The sequence below is a fragment of the Dryobates pubescens genome, chromosome Z (assembly GCF_014839835.1).
Source record: "Dryobates pubescens isolate bDryPub1 chromosome Z, bDryPub1.pri, whole genome shotgun sequence".
Lineage (NCBI taxonomy): Eukaryota > Metazoa > Chordata > Aves > Piciformes > Picidae > Dryobates > Dryobates pubescens.
Window position 1 is genome coordinate 12,618,525 of NC_071657.1, and position 19,866 is coordinate 12,638,390.

A 19,866-nucleotide genomic window follows, 5' to 3' on the forward strand; every position below is an offset into this window, starting at 1 on the left:
TCAGGTTCCTTTGCCTGGTTGATGGTAGGTTAATTACACACAATAGGATGCTAATAAATGGTGGAATAACAGTCTAGGAAAATCAGAACTTGGAATACAGAGGAACAAACTGGAAACTTCTTGTAAGCATGAAACAAATAGCAATGCTGCCCTGTGTGGTGAGACAGACCACCTTGTGCTCACAACAGAGCTAAACCAATAGGTAAACAGGCTATAAACCTTAGAAATAACCAGGTAAATTAGTGTAAGTTATTCATGAACTGCCAAGCTGTTAACTACCTAACACCTTTGCTGAATGAAACGATGCTCTGAGTCTGTACTTGTAATGGAAAGGGCAGGAATAATCCAAAAGCAGTATCCAAAATTAGAGGAAGTGAGAGAGAGAGAGAGAGCACGCTGCTGTGGTGGAGACCTAAACACTATGCTGCTAGGACAAAAGAAGCTAATTGCTCTGAAGATGGGAGCACGAAGTAGGTGCTTGTCGCCACCTTGAATCCCATTAACAAACAGGGGGGGAGAAGACTAGAGAGGTAAGAGAGAGAGGAATGACCTGTGGGCTCTGAAATCTTCCCCTACAAATTCCCTTTTTGAAAACTGAACAGCCCAATGGCACATTAGCTATTCAAATCCCAGCAGTCGGTCAAAATGTCTGGTGGGCAAAATGCACACGCCTACTCTCATGGCCTCTGACATGTGCAGTTGCCTCTCTGAAACATGAGGCTCGGGGTCCAGCTTCCACCCGCTCCAGGCAGCTTCAAAGGCTAAATGTTAGGAAAAAGTTCTGTACAGAGAGAGTGATTGCCCACTGGAATGGGCTGCCTGGGGAGGTGGTGGAGTTGCCATCATTGGAAGTTTTCAGGAGAAGACTTGATGGGGTGCTTGGTGCCGTGGGTTAGTTGATCAGGTGGTGTTGGATTGGTTGATGGGTTGGACACGATGATCTTGAAGGTCTCTTCCAACCTGGTTTATTCTATGTATTCTATGTTGGCTTCTTGACCTCAAACCTGGATCCTGCAAATGGGGAGGGAGGATAAAGGGCAGTGGTCAAACAGGTTTAGCTGGCTTGTTAATGCCTCTTCCAGGACATTATTTGAAAATGGAACTGATGGGCCTGTATACCAGTAGAGCATGAAGCCAATTTTCTGTGACTGTCCTACATTATCTGAAATAGTTTGTAAGTCTTTGGCCTAACAGAAGACTATTTTCTGTGGTACCTGTAAAGAATGAATCATTAAGGAGCTCTTTTTGGCATTCTGTTTCTATTACGCAATTTCTAAAAACATGACAAACATTAAGTCAGTTACACTGCTTCAGCCTGTCCTCAAATTAATCAGACTGCCTATGAAGGAAAGTAACTATAGATGCACTTAAATTACCCTGAAGAGGCTCTTTGAGTATTGAATCAAAGTCCAGGAGTCTTGGATGTTTGTTCTCAGCTATGCAAATCTGAACCAGCATTCTGTGCTGTAGGAGGCTGCTGGCAACCAGCAGCAAGCAGGTCCATTTTAATCAAGCCCTTCAGCACCACCACTACCACAGGAGGTATCACTATTGGAAGCACTCCATTTTGTACCAAGATTTGAAATTTCAAAAGAGGTATTTAGATTTATTTTCAGCTGTGATTCAGCTGGAGGCCAATTCGACTGAACTGATACATGCCGTGTGAACCAGATGAGTAAGGTTTAGTATTGTACCATAATTTCCTTAGTGCAGATTCAACTTTTCAATATTCACAACACATGACCTAGTTATTTTGAAAATTACTGCCTTTTAATTCTGTCTGTGGGCCTCAAGCTCAATTTGCCTTAGAATTCTCATCACTCATGTTGGAAGGCTTCAATAGGCCCTTAGCAACATTGCAGTAAAGAAAACCTTTTGTTCTTTCAAAAGGTACATATTTGGGGGGGCTTTTATTTTAAAAATAAGTACAAACAGACAAACTAAACCATAACTTGTTGATGATGGGAGAAATACCCAAGTAAAAAACACAGTTGAAAAATTATGTGATTGATTTTCAGATATTAAGAAATATAGTGGTGATGTTGCTACCTTTTTTTTTCCCTCCCCCCCCCCCCCCCCCCCCCCCCCCAAGTTACCTTTTGGCTATACTAAATACTATCAGAGGACTTCACAAATTTCATATACTCCTTTGCTTGTGCTGTACATTCCTTTCCCATGCAGGGTTTTTTTTTCCCCCATAAATACAGAAGTACAGAATGCTGCTTTGGCAGTTGCTGCCCATCAGACTTATCAACAAGTTCAGCCCATAAGTCTTATTTTTCTCACTTTTTAGAGTCTTAAGATAAAACTTTCAAGAATTCAAGGTCTTGCTTTCAGCTAAGTGCTAGTCAGTGTATCTCTCCTCTGTTGAAATGCCATTATCTGTTTGTCTGAGAGCCTAATAATGGATATTCTTTTAGGTATTTAAAAGTCATGGTAGATGTGGTGCTTGGGGACATGGTGGTTAGTGCCAGGTTAATGATTAGACTGGATGATCTTGAATGTCTTTTTAACTGAAATGACTCTGTGATATGCTAGGGTCTTTCAAAATCTTTCCTGTAGCCTGTTTATCTGTAATGGCTTCTTAAGACATTTAACCCATAATGCTCATTACAGGTTCACAGGATGTTAGAAGTTGGAAGGAGGTCTTTGAGTCCACCACCCCTATGGAACTGGACCATATAGTATAGCGCAGGTTGCACAGCAATCCGTCCAGATGGGTCTTGAAAATCTCCACTTGCCTTTATGTGCTGAATCATGTATGTGTTCTGAAGGTAATAGAATTATTTTCTCATTGACCAAAGGCTGTAGAGTATGTTTTAGAATTACACAGAAGTGAAGCCCATGATAATTTGTTTCAGTTTGGAAAAGCTGGTGTTCTTTTGCCATGAGAATGGAGTGCAAGAATCCAAATTAAATAATCAGATTTTCATAATATGTTAATTTAAGTGATACGTTAAATTGTGAAGTGATTGGCTAGTATTTAACTGTGTAAATGTCTTAATAGTTATGAAAACCTCAGCCAGGTTGGTGTTACGTGTCCAAGCAATGATTCCATGCTGTAATTCTTGCAGATTCAGTTCTTTGTTTACTGATTGTTACTCCTGCTTTTTTCTGAGGTCAGTACTTACAGCACTTTCTAAGATACAACCAAATCGTGGATTATCCATGGAGGGGAAATAGTGGTTTGCATGTTATTATGGCATCCTGCTTGTGTTCTGTTAAGAAGTAAGCTGTTTATACCAGATCATTCAGTTCCAAAGGCAGTAATACTGATTTTCTATAGTTTCTGTAATGATTTGTTATGGTATTAGATGATCTGAAAGCTTCATCTTCTAGAAGCAGGTAATTTATGTGAAAATTCCAGTTTTACATTTGAAACTCAAACAAACTTCCAGTCTTTATAGATGTAGAGACAGAGAGAAGATGTGATCTCAGTATATCGCTCAAGTCCAAAGTGAAAAAACACCCCTTTTCTCATTTCTGGTACTGACTAAGCATTTAAACCCCCTTTTCTCTCTCATCCCTTAAAAATACGGGGCTCTACACCAGTTTTGAGCAGCCCAAGTTGTAATCATTTTAAGTGCTGACATAATTTCTGAAATTCTTTTTCCACTCCTAGTTTTCCCTTCCCACTTAATATTTTTTCCACTTAATATTTTTTCTCAAATATTCCCACTTAATATTTTTTTCTCAAAAAAATTTGGCAAAATTTTTTCAGTGTTTCTCAGTCATTTTTCTCTCTTCTTGGTTCTCCAGGATGGAGCCCTACAGTATGCCTAGTCTGGACATCCAGTCTGCCTTCATTCTCAAAAATCATAGTCCACAGTTTTCCAGTCTAGTAGACTGGCTCTTTTGTAGCTAGGATGATTGTTTTCTCCTTGATGTTTTTAGCCTAAATTTCTTTGCTAAAGAACATATGTCTGATGCTTATTAAAGAGTGTGAGATAAATATCTGTAAGTGGTTGAGAAAGGAGAAATATTACAATTATTTTTTTTTGCACTTGATATAGAAAACTGTCATATTTATCTAGTTTCTTGAATATGTTCTCATCTTTGGTTTAACTTGTAGCAACATTTATGGACAGTCAAAAGGGGAAAAGTGTGCAAGAAAGTCAGTAGGGTGGTAAGCAATGCTAAGTGGTAAGAAATGGTGGATTCTGTAGAGGTTAATTTTGGCTACATGAAATGCTTTATATTGTTGGAGGCTGTAAGCTGTGGAAGGTGACTTGATGTTCAGTGCACATGAGGATTTTGCAGAGAATGACTTTTGCACAAACATTTTACCATAGCCTTGTTAAGATTGCTGATTATCGTCCTAGTATGTAAAATTGTATGTTGTACTGTTCAGTATGGAAAGTAATCTGGTGGACAAGACAGTGGACATGATTTCAAAGCTCTCAGGTTTCACACCAGAGGAAAATAACAATGACCACAATGGCAGACATCTGCAGTGTGAATCTGCCCCTGGGACAGGAGGCCTGGATGGCCACTGAGAATAAGTATGTGTGTAGGGGATACAGAGCTGAATTAGAGGTATAAGGCCTCACTGACTAAGTGCTGGAAGGGAGAAGAGCATAGATTTTTTTGATGCCTGTTATTCCTGGCTGTCATGGAGCTTCTTCAGAAACCTGAGCAAAATGGACTTGGGAACTGATTATTACAGGGGCTGTCAAAAGCTTCCTTTTATCTTTGTTTCCCTGAATCATTTGTCATAGGCTCCATGGAGCATATCTGAAGCATTTTCATAGGTGCTTACTATTGCTTTTATTTAGTGTATGTGGGTTTTTTTCCCTTTCCTTATTTTCCAGCTAGCACTTGTATTTTTGTTGTGTAAACATAACCTTGAGGTTAAGTAAGTGCCTGAGATACCACTGAGAACTTACAGCACTACATAGTGCATTTTCAACATTGTTTATTGTTGTAGTAACAAGGTAGCTTGCACATTTCTAAACTGCTGATAAGATATTGTAAAAAGAAGCTAAAGCTCTACAGTTACTGAAAACATGGCTTTGTTTTCATGTTGGTAATGGATAAATACTTGCCCCTCCCTCCCCAGTAAATGCTCTTCAGGTAATATATGTCAGATTCTGGTGCCATATATAGTACCTCCCAGTATTTTGTTTTCTGTAACAAATTCTCTATCAGAAGTGGAAATAATTTTTTAGTCCTTTCATTTAAAAAAAAAAATAAATAAATTGGTCCTTAAATATCTATCAATTTGTGGCTACCAGATGCCTTGCTTTGACAGAAATGCTGTGTAGAAACATGCTACCACTCTCAAAAGGTTAATTGATATTTCAGGGTGTTGAATGTCTTCTAAGTTAACACAACCATTGACAGATACATGTTACATTTTTCTTTCAAGAAAACAGACCATTTTGAAGCCTTGGGCAGCATGCTATTTATTAATGAAGACTTGTTCTCATAAAACTATATTTAAAACAGAAAGGATACATAGATTGTACAGGAAAACAAAGTCATTTTAAGGTAAAGCAGTATAAAAAAAGCATTATGACTGCTGTTCAGCTATAAACTGAGGCCACTGGGCTGCCACATAGATTGTATTTGTTCTGAGCCCTCTACAGTATTCCTGAATAGATGTGTATTAGAAATTAAACAGAATATATAAATTTGAATTTCCTTACTTTTGATGGTTTGTTTTTCACGCTACATGCAGTGCACTGTTTAAAGCTTTAGAAAAGTCTTAAAAGTCAGGCTTCCTAGAGTGTTGTTCCTGTCTCTGGTGGCAATGTTTTGTAATCCTAATTAAGATGCTAGCTAGCCTAAGACCTGCCTTCCATACTACTATAGTAAAATCATTAAGTAACTGATAGAAAGTCCTTTCTAAATTGCTCTGTGGGGGTTAAACCTTAATGGCTGCAGTAGGGAGCATCACTGCAGTCCAGAGCTTGGTCAGTGTCTTCATGTTATACTTTAATGGTTAGGTGTTTTATCAAAATGGGTGATACAGTTTCCTGTTGCTTGCTTCATGCTGCCCTTAGCAGTAGCCTGTAAATCAGCATTTGGGTCCTTCTCTGTTGACTGTCATCAATTTTGATAGGGTTCTTTAACTGAACTTCTTTCTTGATCTGAAACCTAGGGTTCTTTAACTGAAATGAACTTCTTTCTTTATCCAAAACCTAGAGCAAGGCAACGTGATAAGATCTTTGTGCTCCTGAGAGACCCAGAGGTTGGTTGTTTGTTTTTTTTCTCTCCACTTAATTTTCCTGAGGTTTGTGTGGAGAAAAATGTTTTACAGCTGTGTCTTTCAGATACAGTTTTCTGGAAGATTCCACATACTTGCCAGTGAAAGGGTTTAGCAGACTTGCCCATTAGTGTGATTGGCTTGAGCACATCCAAAAAATCCACTTTGGATGGTGCTTTCTTTTAGGTGGGATTGGCAGTGCCCTATTATTGATATCAACAAAGATATCAGGTTTGAGGAAATCAAACCAGAGAATTAATCTTAAAAATTAATCTGCTTTTAGAATCCTCTATTAAATGCAGGAGGAAACGGTGACTAAGGATAAGGAAATGGCTATGGTGCTTAATGCCTTTTTTTTGCTTCAGCCTGTAGTAATAGGACCTGTTGTAATCTGGAAGTACAGCCTCCTGAACTAGCAGGCAGAGACAGGGAGTAGAATGATCCTCCCACAATCCAGGAAAGGTAGCTGGTGACCTGCTGCACCCCATAGATGTATAGAAGACTGTGGAACTGGATGGAATCCACCCAAGATTTCTGAGAGAGCTGGTGGAGGTGCTCACCAAGCCATTTTCCATCATTATTCAGCAGTCTTGGCTGAACAGAGAGGTCCCAGGAGACTAGAATTTAGCCAATGTGACAACCTGTCTACAGGAGGGACTGGAAGGAAGATCCAAGAAACTGCAGGCATGTCAGTTTCACTTCCATGTGATGGAAGCTGATGGAGCAGATCATCCTGAGCACTGTCATGCAGCACATACAGGGCAACCAGATGATCAGGCCCAGTCAGCATGCGTTTAAGAAAGACAGGTCCTGTTTGACTAAGCTAATCTCCTACAACATGTTGCCTGCTTAGTGGATGAGGGGCAGGCTGTGGATGTTTTGTATGTGGGCTGTAGTAAAGGCTTTGATTGATGCCAATTCCTAAGGTGTTCACTTGGAGAATCTGGATGCTCATGATCTGGATGGTCGTACAGTTTACTGGGTAAAAAAACCCTACGTGAATGGCCAGGCCCAAAGAGTGGTGGTAAATGGAGTTAAGGCCAGTTGCCAGCTGGCCACAGTGTTCCTCAGGGCACAGTAGTGGGGCCAGATCTGTTTAATATCTGTTGGATGAGCAGGTCACATGCATTCTTAGTAAGTTTCCTGACAACACCAAGCTGGGTGGAAGTGTTGATCAGCTTGAGGGTAGGGAAGCTTTGATAGACTTAATTGATGGACCAAGAGCAATTGTATGAGTTTTAACAAGGCCAAATGTCAGGTTCTGCGCTTTGGCTGCAACAACTCCTTGCAGTGCTACGAGTTTGAGGGAGAGTGGCTGGAAAGCTGTTTGTCAGAGAGGAACCTGGGATTGTTGACTGATGGCTGAACATGTGCTGGCAGTGTGCCTGCATGGCCAAGAAGGCCCACAGCATCTTGGCCTATATCAGCAATACTGGGGACAGTAGGACCAGGGAGGTGTACTTGCCACTGATAAGGCCACACCTCAAATACTGGGTCCAGTTTTGGGCCCCTCGCTGTAAGACATCGAGGTACTAGAGTGTGCCCAGAGAAGGACAACAAAGCTGGTGAAGGGTCTGGAGAACAAGTCTTATGGGGAGCAGCTTTGGGAGCTGAGATGGTTTAGTCTGGAGAAAAGGAGTCTGAGGGGAGACCTCATCACTCTCTACAAATACATGGAATGAGATGTAGAAAGGTGAGGTCGGTCTATTGAACTAAGTTACAAATGATGGCACAAGAGAAAATGGCCTTGAGCTGCACCAAGGGAAGTTTAGGGTGGATATTAGGAAAGTTTTCTTTACTGAAAGGGTTATTGGACATTGGAATGGCTTGCCCAGGGCAGTAGTGGAGTTTCCATCCCTGGAGATACTTAAGAATCATGTAGACGTAGTGCTTAGGGATATGGTTTAGTTGAGGACTTGTCAATGTTAGACTAATGACTGGACTTGATGTTCTTAAAGATGTTTTCCAATCTAGGCTATTCTTTGATTCTGTGGATTTGTAAACCTTGTCTTTTGAAGCATCTTCAGTTCTTAGGCTGTGGGTATACTGTTAGTAAAGCTACACCTACCTACCACAGCTAGACCAGATTTACAGCATTTTAGTTCTGTCCATGTGTGTTGTATTCATACTATCAATTATGTGATTAATGTGTTGTCATGGGTTTAGCCAGCTGAATCGGCTGATGGGTATTCAATACCATGCTGATGTCATGCCAGCTTTAAAATGAAAATGCTGACAGAAGCAAACTGTCATGGGGCTTGAAGTTCGCATTGTAACATGAGAGGCTTCCTGTTTCTGGTTTTGGGTGGTTGTTCTTTTCTGTTGGGCTGGCTGCAGGCTTGGAGGGATCAGGGCAGCTGTTTTACCTCTGGCTTCTCCTGCTGCTTCAGCTTTTTCTACAGTTTTTCTGCTAGTTAGTCTCAGGTAATTGTGCTTTGTATTATTTCCATTAAGCTCCTTATCTCAACCCAGGGCTTTTGTGTTACTTTCCTTCCTGATTTTGTGTGTGGAGCTAGTTTGTGTGAGCAGGATGTGTTAAACCAGTACTGTATAGACTTCCTTATTTTTACCACAGAATAAAAATGCTATAGAGGCATTTACTGCAGAGCACTGACAGACTGTGCAGTTCTTCCTGCTGGCTGGTTCTTATAGCTGTACACAAAGTCACTCAGAATGTCTGTGTCTTTCCATTATCTTTGTTTGGTCCTGCTAAACTGTCTTGAACTGGCAGCAGTGCTTGATACGTCATGTTATGTAATGTTCGTTTCCGTATGCTTAGTCATATGGCTGTCAGTGTTTGTTACATAATTGGTGTGATATTGATGTAATATACAAAGAAATGCAATAAAACATACATTAATGTGCAAATGTAAATGTTATAGCTGCAATAAACTTTGGAAGCTCTGTTCTTTGAGCTGAGCCAATGAAAGATGCTTCTGTCACTCACCTTATCTCCTGTCTTTAATCTAGAGAGGCAGGGCATGTATTGGCTTCTCTGCTGTTCACAGTGCAGTGCCTCTGGGATGGCTTTGTGCTGTTGCTGATTTTAGTTGAGTTATTGGACTGGCAAGAGATTAACTGAAATGTGGCTCTCACTTCTACCAAGTCAGCCACGATATTTACTAGCAGAGAGGAGACACTAAATTAAAGAGAACTTGTATGCAAAGTAACTTGCCTGATGGTAGGGTCTTTGTATTTCTAGTTTTCTCTACTGAGGAAGGCCAGGTGGTTCTGTTCTTGGGTACTTCATTTATGTGTGGGGTGTAGCTTCATAATGCTTGAATATAATGCTAGATTAAGAATTTAAAAGCAATTAAAAATGTAGTTTTGTGAAAATGTAACTTTCTATTAAAAATTCCATTGCTCATATGCTTAACTGGTTTTTGGCTTTTCAGTAGTAACAATTTAAAAAGAGCACAAAATTCTTTTTGTCATTAACATCTGTATATGGTAGAACACACATGGGTAAATCCACTGATTAAGAAATTACCATTTTTAGTTAGTTTATCATTTCCTGAAAGAAAAATAGATACAAAATAAAACTGAATCCACAACTTTGCTGATAAACTTCCTCAAGCAGGGGGAAACTACCTAATTTGGATCCTTAGCTGTGCTTTATGGCTTGGTTCCAGCAGATCTGAAGCATATGAAGTTACTTTATTTTGGGTGATCACAGGCAATTTGAACTGATGCATTTGAGAAGCAAATCTGTCTTGAAGTATGGGAGAATTTGCAGGGTATGTGATATATAAAAATACTTAACATTTGTATATCCTGTTCACTGACACAGACCATTCACAATATGGAAAGTTGACCTGAATGCATCTGTACCATCTGACACTAATCTAAATTTGTGACTTTTAGCTTGAAACAATTGGATGGCAACTTAATCTTCAAATGGCAGAGTCCATGCAAGTGAAGCAGAAGTCTCCTCGAGCCATGTTAGAGCTGGGAGTGAGCAATGAAGATTCAAAGGTAAGAAAGACATGCCTAGCAGAGTTGAAATGCGTTGTGGTGATTAACCTGTGTTCAGAGGCGTCAACTGGAACTCTTGATTGCTTTTAGTCTCATCAGTGTCTGCATGTTCATATTTCATAAACTTACAGTAAGTACTTGGAATGGTGAAGTACTCATGTAGTAACATACATATTGGGTAGTCTGGGAGCTGAGAACTGGAATACCAGCTTTTTGTCCTGTAAAGTAATAGAGGAATATGGGTATAGTTATTTTAGGTCTCTGAAATATCTTTGTAGGTAACTTACTTTTATTACATGGTATGTGATTGGTAGGTTTTATACTTCTAATGCCTGGCAGCTTGCAGCCCTATACCATGTGTGTGGTTATGTAAGATATTACTCATCACATGCAACCTTTTTTTGCTAATGATGTATTTATATGAATGATGACATAGTATGCAAAGGCACAACAGGCAATATTTGTAGATTTTAAGGCAAAGTCTGAAGTTTAAGGATTGCAGTGGCTGGTGGCATTTCAGTGCCAAAATCCACTAACAAACCTAATTTTTTATTAATAAAGTCTGTATTTATTTTTTTTTTTTTAGCTTGCAGGTTCTAAATTAAACAGATGGATTGCTTTTAACCTTATCTTGCTAGTGGAAATGGAAGTCTTCTGTGGTATCTGTAAAAATGTTTATCTGTGGCAAAAGTCATTATAAAAGATTTGGGGGGAAAAAAATCAAAACTCAGTTTTGCTTTAGCATGGCACTTAAATTGCAGTAATTTTACTAATGTGAGTGGCATTTCTGATTTGCAGAGGAGTAAGTGGGAATGCACAGTGTATGTTTGTCCTCACCAGGACTTGCAGTGATTGTTATTTGCAGCAGTATGCTGCACTTTTGAAAAGCACATGCGAAAAATTGACAATACTTTATGTCCAGGCTGTATTGGACAGTACTGAATACAGATTCAGTTACGTGGCTAAAGAGTATTTTGAAAAATGGGGGGGGGGGTGTGGAAATGTCACTTTCACATGAGACAGAAAGTTTGTTTCCTTTACAAACAGAATCCAGCAAGTGGATTTTTTTCTTCTTTTTTATTGTTTCTTCTCCATTTCTTTCGGTGGGTACAGTTGGATACAAAAATGAAAATTATTTTGTAATAATTACAAGCCTAGATAAAGTTGTAACTGGTATTTAGACAGGACAGTGCAACACGAAAAACATACTGGTGCTTTCACATTACAGGTAATATGATTGAAAGATATGGGTTGGTGTGAAGATAACCAGAGTTGATTTTGCTGAACAATACACACTAGTTCAAAACAGGTCTAAGCCTGGCTGATATCCGCTTAGATGCTGACAGAAGCATCGGGACAAATTTTTTATGGTATATTTTACGTCTTCATTATCCTTTTGTGCACAAATTAAGAAGTTATCTGAAAATCCTAGGTACCTTTCTTTTCCTCCTCAAACTTATGTCTGTGCCTCTTACACAGAAATTTGGCATGACTTTAGCATATACGTTCTTAATGATTGACTTAATTTCTCACAAAAAATTTACATTTCTTCTTTTAAAGAACCATTCAGGAGTGTAATAACTTGAATTTTTTTCAGGGAAGACAGGACTCGCTGTTGCAGGGGAGCTTTTGTGGGCTGGCTCATTAGGGGGCAGTAGTGCTCTTTGTTACACTGGCTTTTTAAACGCTGCTTTTGAAATAGTGCTCGGTATGAATTCTGAAGTCAGTCATTGTGGGAAGTATTAAGTGTTTACATTTCTAATTTGTGGATAACAATAGAATTTTGTCTTGCTCACCTATGAAACTAATGCCTATTTATAAGAAAACCTGTACTGAGCAAGGTAAATGAAATTGACCATTATTTTCATTTTTCTAACTAAAAGTAGTTGTACTAATACATTAATGTTTACTACAACTCACTCCAGTTAAAGATTATTTGATTAGTTCTCTGTCAGAATCTGACATTTAAAATTAGTAGTTACATTATGTCTTCAGGTGAGGTAATCAAAAAAACCTGTGGATATATGGATGTTATTTGTGCTTCATGAAATAAAGACTCACATGATCTACTATATGCTGTATAAATATTTATCGAGTGTATTTTGTCAGCTTCAAAGGAAAAGCAGAGTCCCATAGGGATTATGTCACTGAAATTCAAAAGTGAGGTGGTGTGTGGTTCTTTCAGGGGATTCAAGCTGTTTGTGACATTTGCATGGCCCCAGGAGTATGCTGCTTGTGACTAGTAGTAATTGTGATCAGATGATGTGATTTTCAGTAAACTGTTTTTTCTGGGGTTTGTTATGAATTTGCCCTTTGCTTGTGGTCAGACAATGAATTACCCTTGATTTGGATATAAGAAATGCTTTGCATATGCCATAGAACGTTTTTCACGGTAATAGCAATTAAGTATAGGAATAAGTTACCTGGAGAGCCTGCAGAGTAACCAGCCTTTTAGGTACTCACAAGTCAGCGGGACAAGTCTCTGAGCATCCTGACTGAAGCATGGAGTTAACCCTGCTTTAAGCAGGGCTGCCAAACCCTACCTTCCAGCACAAGTTGCCCTGTGATGTAGGCTCCTTTGCAGCTTGGTTACTGATGGTATTTTGTATGAGGAGAAGAAAAAAGGAGCTTTCAATTAAAAATCCAATTAGCAGCAGCTTCTTACAATGATTCAGAATTTGAAATGTTTAATTGCGTTTCTAAATCTGAGGGAAGTGTAATTTCTGTGAACTAGGCACACAAAACAAGCTGCTATATTAGAAAACATCTTTTTGAACTGCAGAGTCCTTTAGCTTCCATTCTGGCATTTTAACTAGATGAGCTGACATTTAGAACTGATACGTAAGATACTAGTTGTGTATAAGGATTTTCTTGAATAATATAACATCATTTCAGGTTTTTGGGGGCTGTTGTCCTGCAACAGAACAATCTGGAGATTTTTTATTTTTTTTTTTTTGTTAACAGACCATTATTATTTTTATGGCTAATAGGGTAAATTAACCAGTAGAGGGAGCACAAATTAACAATTCTGATAATCTGTGCTGCTAATTATGATTTTGATTTACAGACAAAGACTGATCCCAAAAAGTGCTGTGTTTATTTAATATCTGTTTCCTTCAGTAATTTATTTGGTAACTGTACACATAGGGACACATTTGCACATTATCTCTCATTATTAATAGCAGAAATGTCTTAAGCCATCTAGTCTAGACCTGAACAAGTGTGATCATTTCCTGTAACCATAGGAGCCATATATAAAAAAGAAATCCCCGAAACTCCAAAAAAACCCCAACTCTGTTGTAAAAGCTGTAGAAAAGGCTTGAGGGCTTCAGAAGTGTGCTGAATATCTCTGCAGAGGAATGTGAGAAGTAAAAATGCATTCATAAAGTGTCTCTGTTATGCCTCTCCAGTAGGGAGATCCAGTAGGGTGTATTACTAGATAAGTTATTTATTATTGTGTATTTTTACACATGATCTGTAGTGAACATTTATGCTTGAAAAACATGAGGATAAATGAGCTATTCTTGCCCAGTGTTGTCTCACTACAGTTGTCTTTTTTTCTTTCCTCTGTAAATCCATTCCACAGATTTCATTACATTCAGTTATCTAATTATAGTTTGTCCTATGGAAGGCTTTGCTCTTTTCTTCATTTGCCTTTTCAGTTCTTCAGTTCATCTCTGATTTTACTCTTAACTGTTAAGGAGCTTCTTGGAGTAGCTCTGTGTGAATGCTATGTATAGACTCCTTGTGAGAATTCAATACTTTGTTCCTTCGTTGTGTGTATTTTTAGAAGTTTGTTATAGGATTTTATGTGCTAATGCAAGACCAAAAGAAACTAAACTGGTAAATCTGTGCTGGGTTTAATCTAATGCTTTAGACAAAAGACAGATAATATTGAAATGATAATAATTTTATTTTAGTTAATTTCCTCTTAATGTCTAGATTCTTTAGAACAGGGAATATTGCAATGGAAATGTTCAAAACTATTTTTATCTGCAGCCATTTGTTCGCAATCAAACTGTGGTCTGACTGCATTTGAAACTGAGATTGTAATATATAATCATTATTCTACGGAGTTAATAGAACTCTGGAAATCTTAAATGCCTTTTTTCTTTTAGATTGGTAAAATAAGAGGAGATGATGTTATGTTTTTTGTTTGTTTGTTTGGGGTTCTTAGAATTTTATTTTCCCTCCTAGTTTTTGCAGATATTTGCACTGCGAACAGATCTGGACCATAGATGTTTTGCTCTGTACACTTCAATAATTATGCTGTGTGGTTTGCTGGCTTTGCCATTGTGAATACCTTAGAATAGAATAGAATAAACCAGATTGGAAGAGACCTTTGAGATCATCATGTCCAACCTATCATCCAACACTACCCAATCAACTAAACCATGGAACCAAGCATCCTGTCAAGCCTCACCCTGAACACCCCCAGCGACGGCGACCCCAACACCTCCTCAGGCAGCCCATTCCAGTGGGCAATCACTCTCTCTGTGTAAAACTTCCTCCTAACCTCCAGCCTAAATCTCCCCTGACGCAGCCTGAGACTGTGCCCGCTTGTTCTGGTACTGGTTGCCCGGGAGAAGAGACCAACCTCCGCCTCACTACAATCCCCCTTCAGGTAGTTGTAGAGAGCAATAAGGTCACCCCTCAGTCTCCTCCTCTCCAGGCTAAGCAACCCCAGCTCCCTCAATCTCTCCTCATAGGGCTTGTGTTCCAAACCCCTCACCAACCTTGTTGCCCTTTTCTGGACACGCTCCAGCAAGTCAACATCCTTCCTAAACTGAGGGGCCCAGAACTGGACACAGTACTCGAGGTGCGGCCTAACCAGTGCAGTGTACAGGGGAAGAATGACCTCCCTGCTCCTGCTGGCCACACTGTTCCTGATGCAGGCCAGGATGCCACTGGCCCTCCTGGCTGCCTGGGCACACTGCAGGCTCATGTTCAGCCTACCATCAACCAGCACCCCTAGGTCCCTCTCTGCCTGACTGCTCTCCAGCCACTCTGCCCCCAGCCTGTAACTCTGCATGGGGTTGTTGTGGCCAGTGTGCAGGACCTTCCCCATCTTTAACAGCAAAGCAGAGTAGGTGAGAAACAAAGCTTTTATTAGAGCAGAGCTCTAACAGTCAATTTAGATTGTGGATTCTATGCAGAATATGTGGCATGCAGGCAGGGCCTGCAGTTGGATGGATATTTATGTAAATATGGTGGTGCTTACCCATCCCACTCAGTTTAGACCTTTCTTTCCCTCTGATAGGAAGTTATATTTGTGGAGTGACATAATAGCAGGGGTTGGTGAATGCTAGTGATAAGTTTGCACTCCAGAGAGATAGGAGATGGTGGAGTTGAGCATGATGTACCCCTTTTCTTTGTCTTCTCAGCTTTTGGGATGATGCATTTAGATACCTTTTTTTTTTTCTTCAAAATACAGGAGTAATTTGTATGTGTAGGGCCTCAAAAAAGGAAGACAGCTGAAAGACATGACAGAGGAACTGTGATGCAGTGCAAAGACTAAGCAAGTATAAATTGCTTCTCAAATGCATCAGCCACCTCTGAACCACTTTCAGTTCTCTGGAGGACCCCAGCCTTTTCCTTCTCAGAATGAAAGCAGTCTTGGGTGTATGCCCTTGAACTAAGTTTAGTCTTTTTATTAAGCAGATGTGTAACTTTCTGGCAATTGCAAAAAGTGAGTAGGATGGGCTTTGATTAATACAAAAATGTTTAAGGATGAGATTCAGAGAAAAAGTTTTTTCATTCCTATTTATAGTAGGTAATTGGAGGCCTGCATGGCTTCAGATATCACAGTCCCGCTTCAGGGTCTTTCTGAATTTCTGTGTACATGCAAGGTTGCCACTTTTGGCAAGGTACAGCATGAAACCAATTTTCCTCTGAGATCTAAAAAACTAATAAATACTGCTACGGATAAGAAAGCAGAAACTTCCCGAAGAGCAGGATTCAGAATACTGAGAAAAGTTGTCTTATTTTTAGGAGCTGTAGTAAGAATGAATGTATAATCTTGAGGGTGTGGAACAGCTCAGAAAAATTATCCTGAAATTTATAATTCACTTCCAGGCTGTCACGTTGCTACAGAAAGCTGTCAGAAACTTCATTGCTCAACTGTGTGAGCCAGAAATTTCACACTTGCAATGCACAGCAATTCTTGCATTAGACTGTTTTTCGCTTAGGATGCCTATTATCTCTGATTAAATCCATTTAATTAGAGGGGGAAATAAAGCTGCAGTCCAAAATTCACAAGCTTCTGAGAGGACTTTTGTTTCCTTACCAGGGTAGAAATGGACAGTAGAATGACACAGGTCCTGTAAGTTATGAGTACTTTGACATTTTACTCAGAAACCTTTTACCAAATGGTGTGACTCCTCCAGGAGAATGCACTCACCTCTGGCAGTTGTACTGCAGGGTGCAGTTAGTTTTCTGTTACCATTTGTCCAATTCTCTAGTTTATAGAAAGGATCTCTTTACAGTATTCTTATATTTCAGCTGGCTATATACACAACTTCTGAATACAATTTTTAACATACGAATTTACAAATCCCATAACTGCTGACAGCTTCCCCACTTTATCTGTTCCTTCTAAAACACTTACAACTCTGTTTGCATGTCTTTGTATCCAGGGATTTAAGAGGAAAATGGTAACAGCTGACCACATACAGTTGGTTACAGCCTGGGGCAACCTCAGCCCATAGTTAGTGCTGAAAGTCTTGTTTTGTAGAAAATTAAATTGAATTGCCTGTAATGTGTAACTTTACTAATGTCAATCCAAACAAGCAGCAGAAAGTAGCTGAAATACTTAACTTTCAAATTTAAACTTAGTGGTCCATTTCAGTGCCAGGCAGTGTTAAACTTTCAGGCCTTGAGGGCATTTGGAATACACAAAGATCTGGTTTTTCTCATTTAATGCAGTCGTACATGTCATCTTCTTCATAAAAATTTGTTTGCCTCAAAGTGCTTTTGCAGCCTTGGTTCTTCAGTCATTTCAGATGAAAGGATGTTCATGGGATTCATTGCAAAAATTTCAGGCGTCTTTGTACTTTCTTCCCTGCTAGTCTCTTCAGAGTTTTAGCAAATGAATTGTTGTTTGAATTTGTGAGTAGCAGTGGAAAATAACCCTATCTTCATCAATACTTTTGCTATGCTTTTCCAGTACTTGCTGGCAGTACCAATCCCTCTACATTTACATGGGTAATGAGCCATTAATGTGGCCCTCTCACAAATGTGTTAAAAATTGGCACCCTCTCCCATGTCTGTTTTATCCTAAGGGAGGAAGATATGGTAGTATAAGAAATGGGTGAGGTGAGGCAGAGGTGGACATAAAAGTCAAACTTTGTTTAACATGAAGGCTCCGTCTTTCCAATGTAGTTCTTGTTCATGTGTCACAATGAAACTGACTGCTGCCTTTGAGAATTGGAAGTAAGGGCAGAGGAATACAGTGTGTAAATAGATGTTTAGAAACACATATTTACATGTGTATAGATTACTAAAACTCAAGTTTTTCTGAGTGCTAAAAGGTATAAACTGCAAAAGGTTTTAAAAAGGAATTTTCATGAGGGCTTTTTTCCTCAGTAGATCAGGTGACCCGTCTGGTGGACATGGGGAGGCCTGTGGATGTGGTCTACCTGGACTTCAGCAAGGCCTTTGACACCGTCCCCCACAGTAAACTGCTGGCTAAGCTCTCAGCTCGTGGCTTGGACAGCAACACTCTGTGCTGGGTTAGGAACTGTCTGGAGGGCCGAGCCAAGAGAGTGGTGGTGAATGGTGCCACATCCAGCTGGCAGCCAGTCACCAGTGGTGTCCCCCAGGGATCAGTGCTGGGCCCCATCCTCTTTAACATCTTCATTGATGATATGGATGAGGGGGTTGAGTCAGTCATCAGCAAGTTTGCAGATGACACCAAGTTGGGAATGGATGTTAGTCAGTTAGAAGGTAGAAAGGCTCTGCAGAGGGACCTCGACCAACTGGACAGATGGGCAGAGTCTAATGGCATGGCATTTAACAAGTCCAAGTGCCAAGTGCTGCACTTTGGCCACGGCAACCCTATGCAGAGCTACAGGCTGGGGTCAGAGTGGCTGGAGAGTTGCCAAACAGAGAGGGACCTGGGGGTGATGATTGACACCCGCCTAAACATGAGCCAGCAGTGTGCCCAGGTGGCCAAGAGGGCCAATGGCATCCTGGCCTGTATTAGGAATAGTGTGGCCAGCAGGAGCAGGGAGGTCATTGTGCCCCTGTACTCTGCATTGGTTAGGCCACACCTTGAGTCCTGTGTCCAGTTCTGGGCCCCTCAGTTTAAGAAGGACATAGAGACACTTGAACGTGTCCAGAGAAGGGCAGTGAGGCTGGAGAGAGGCCTTGAGCACAAGCCCTATGAGGAGAGGCTGAGGGAGCTGGGATTGTTTAGCCTGGAGAAGAGGAGGCTCAGGGGTGACCTCATTGCCCTCTACAACTACCTGAAAGGTGGTTGTAGCCAGGAAGGGGTTGGTCTCTTCTCCCAGGCAACCAGCACCAGAACAAGAGGACACAGTCTCAAGCTGTGCCAGGGGAGGTTTAGACTCGAGGTGAGGAAAAAGTTCTTCACCGAGCGAGTCGTTCGTCATTCGAATGGGCTCCCCGGGGAGGTGGTGGAGTCGCCATCCCTGGAGGTGTTCAAGGGGAGATTGGATGTGGCACTTGGTGCCATGGTCTAGTTGTGAGGTCTGTTGGAACAGGTTGGACTTGATGATCCTTGGGGTCTCTTCCAACCTTGGTGATACTGTGATACTATACATCAAATACTTCATACCTTTAAGAACCACTGCTGTTATCTTTTCCTGTATCTAGTTCCCATGTTGTGGGTACCTTAAGAATTTGTTGGATTAGGTAGAATTGTGTTCAACACTCATCATTACTGCCTGTTCGTTTATACTGACACTTGAGAAGCAGCTGCCTCACTTATTACCGTAGTGGTATCTTGGGAGCAGTCTGTTATTTGCTCTTCACTTCTTGGGTGGGAATGGAAGTCTTAATGCCTTGTCTTCTGGTAGTACATACTGTGATAGAGTCCCTCTCTGAATATAAAGGAGATCTTTAGGGTGAAGTAAAATACCAAAAATAGGGAGTCAAATATAAGGTCTAAATATGTACTTCTTAATGGAAATTGTGAATTTGCCTATAAATGTTTCCAGCTTTTGTAGCTGCAACATAGAAATGCATTCTTTGGAGGCACTCCAAAATGAGGTAGGTTAATGGTTTTCTTGGGGGATCCAGAAAGAAGAGTGTCACAGAAAAGCCTATTTGTGAAATTAAAATCAGAAAACATGATTAAGTAGAAGGCATGTAGAAGAGAGTATGATGTCCACACCTTCCTAGGCTGAATGCAGTGCTTCACCTTTTCTTTATATGGTTTCCTGTGTTTTTTTCAGGCTTATGGCAGTTAGTTAAAATTTATTTTCTCACCACTGCATTTTGCTTCTGCAACTATGGCAGGATGGGAAGAGAACAGGGGAAACTTTCTGTTTTCATTCCAGTGTTAAACAGTGCTGTATACTGAAACACTGCTCATGGGCACAGATAGCAATGAAGCTCCTGTGCTGTAAGCAGAAGGAATAATTTCTTTGAAGAAGCATAAAAAGAATCTCATACAAATAGTTCTTTACTAATTTTTATGACTTTTTATTCCATTTTCTTCA

General features: G+C 40.2%; 1 protein-coding gene across 1 annotated transcript in view; it reads left to right on the forward strand.

Annotated features, from left to right (window-relative positions):
* Positions 1-19,866, forward strand: part of COMMD10 (COMM domain containing 10) — a 126,173-nt gene that overhangs the window by 20,854 nt on the left and 85,453 nt on the right. Inside the window, exon 5 of the mRNA XM_054178425.1 lies at positions 10,073-10,183. Coding sequence (XP_054034400.1) covers positions 10,073-10,183 — 111 coding nt within the window. The remainder of the gene's footprint in view (positions 1-10,072; positions 10,184-19,866) is intronic.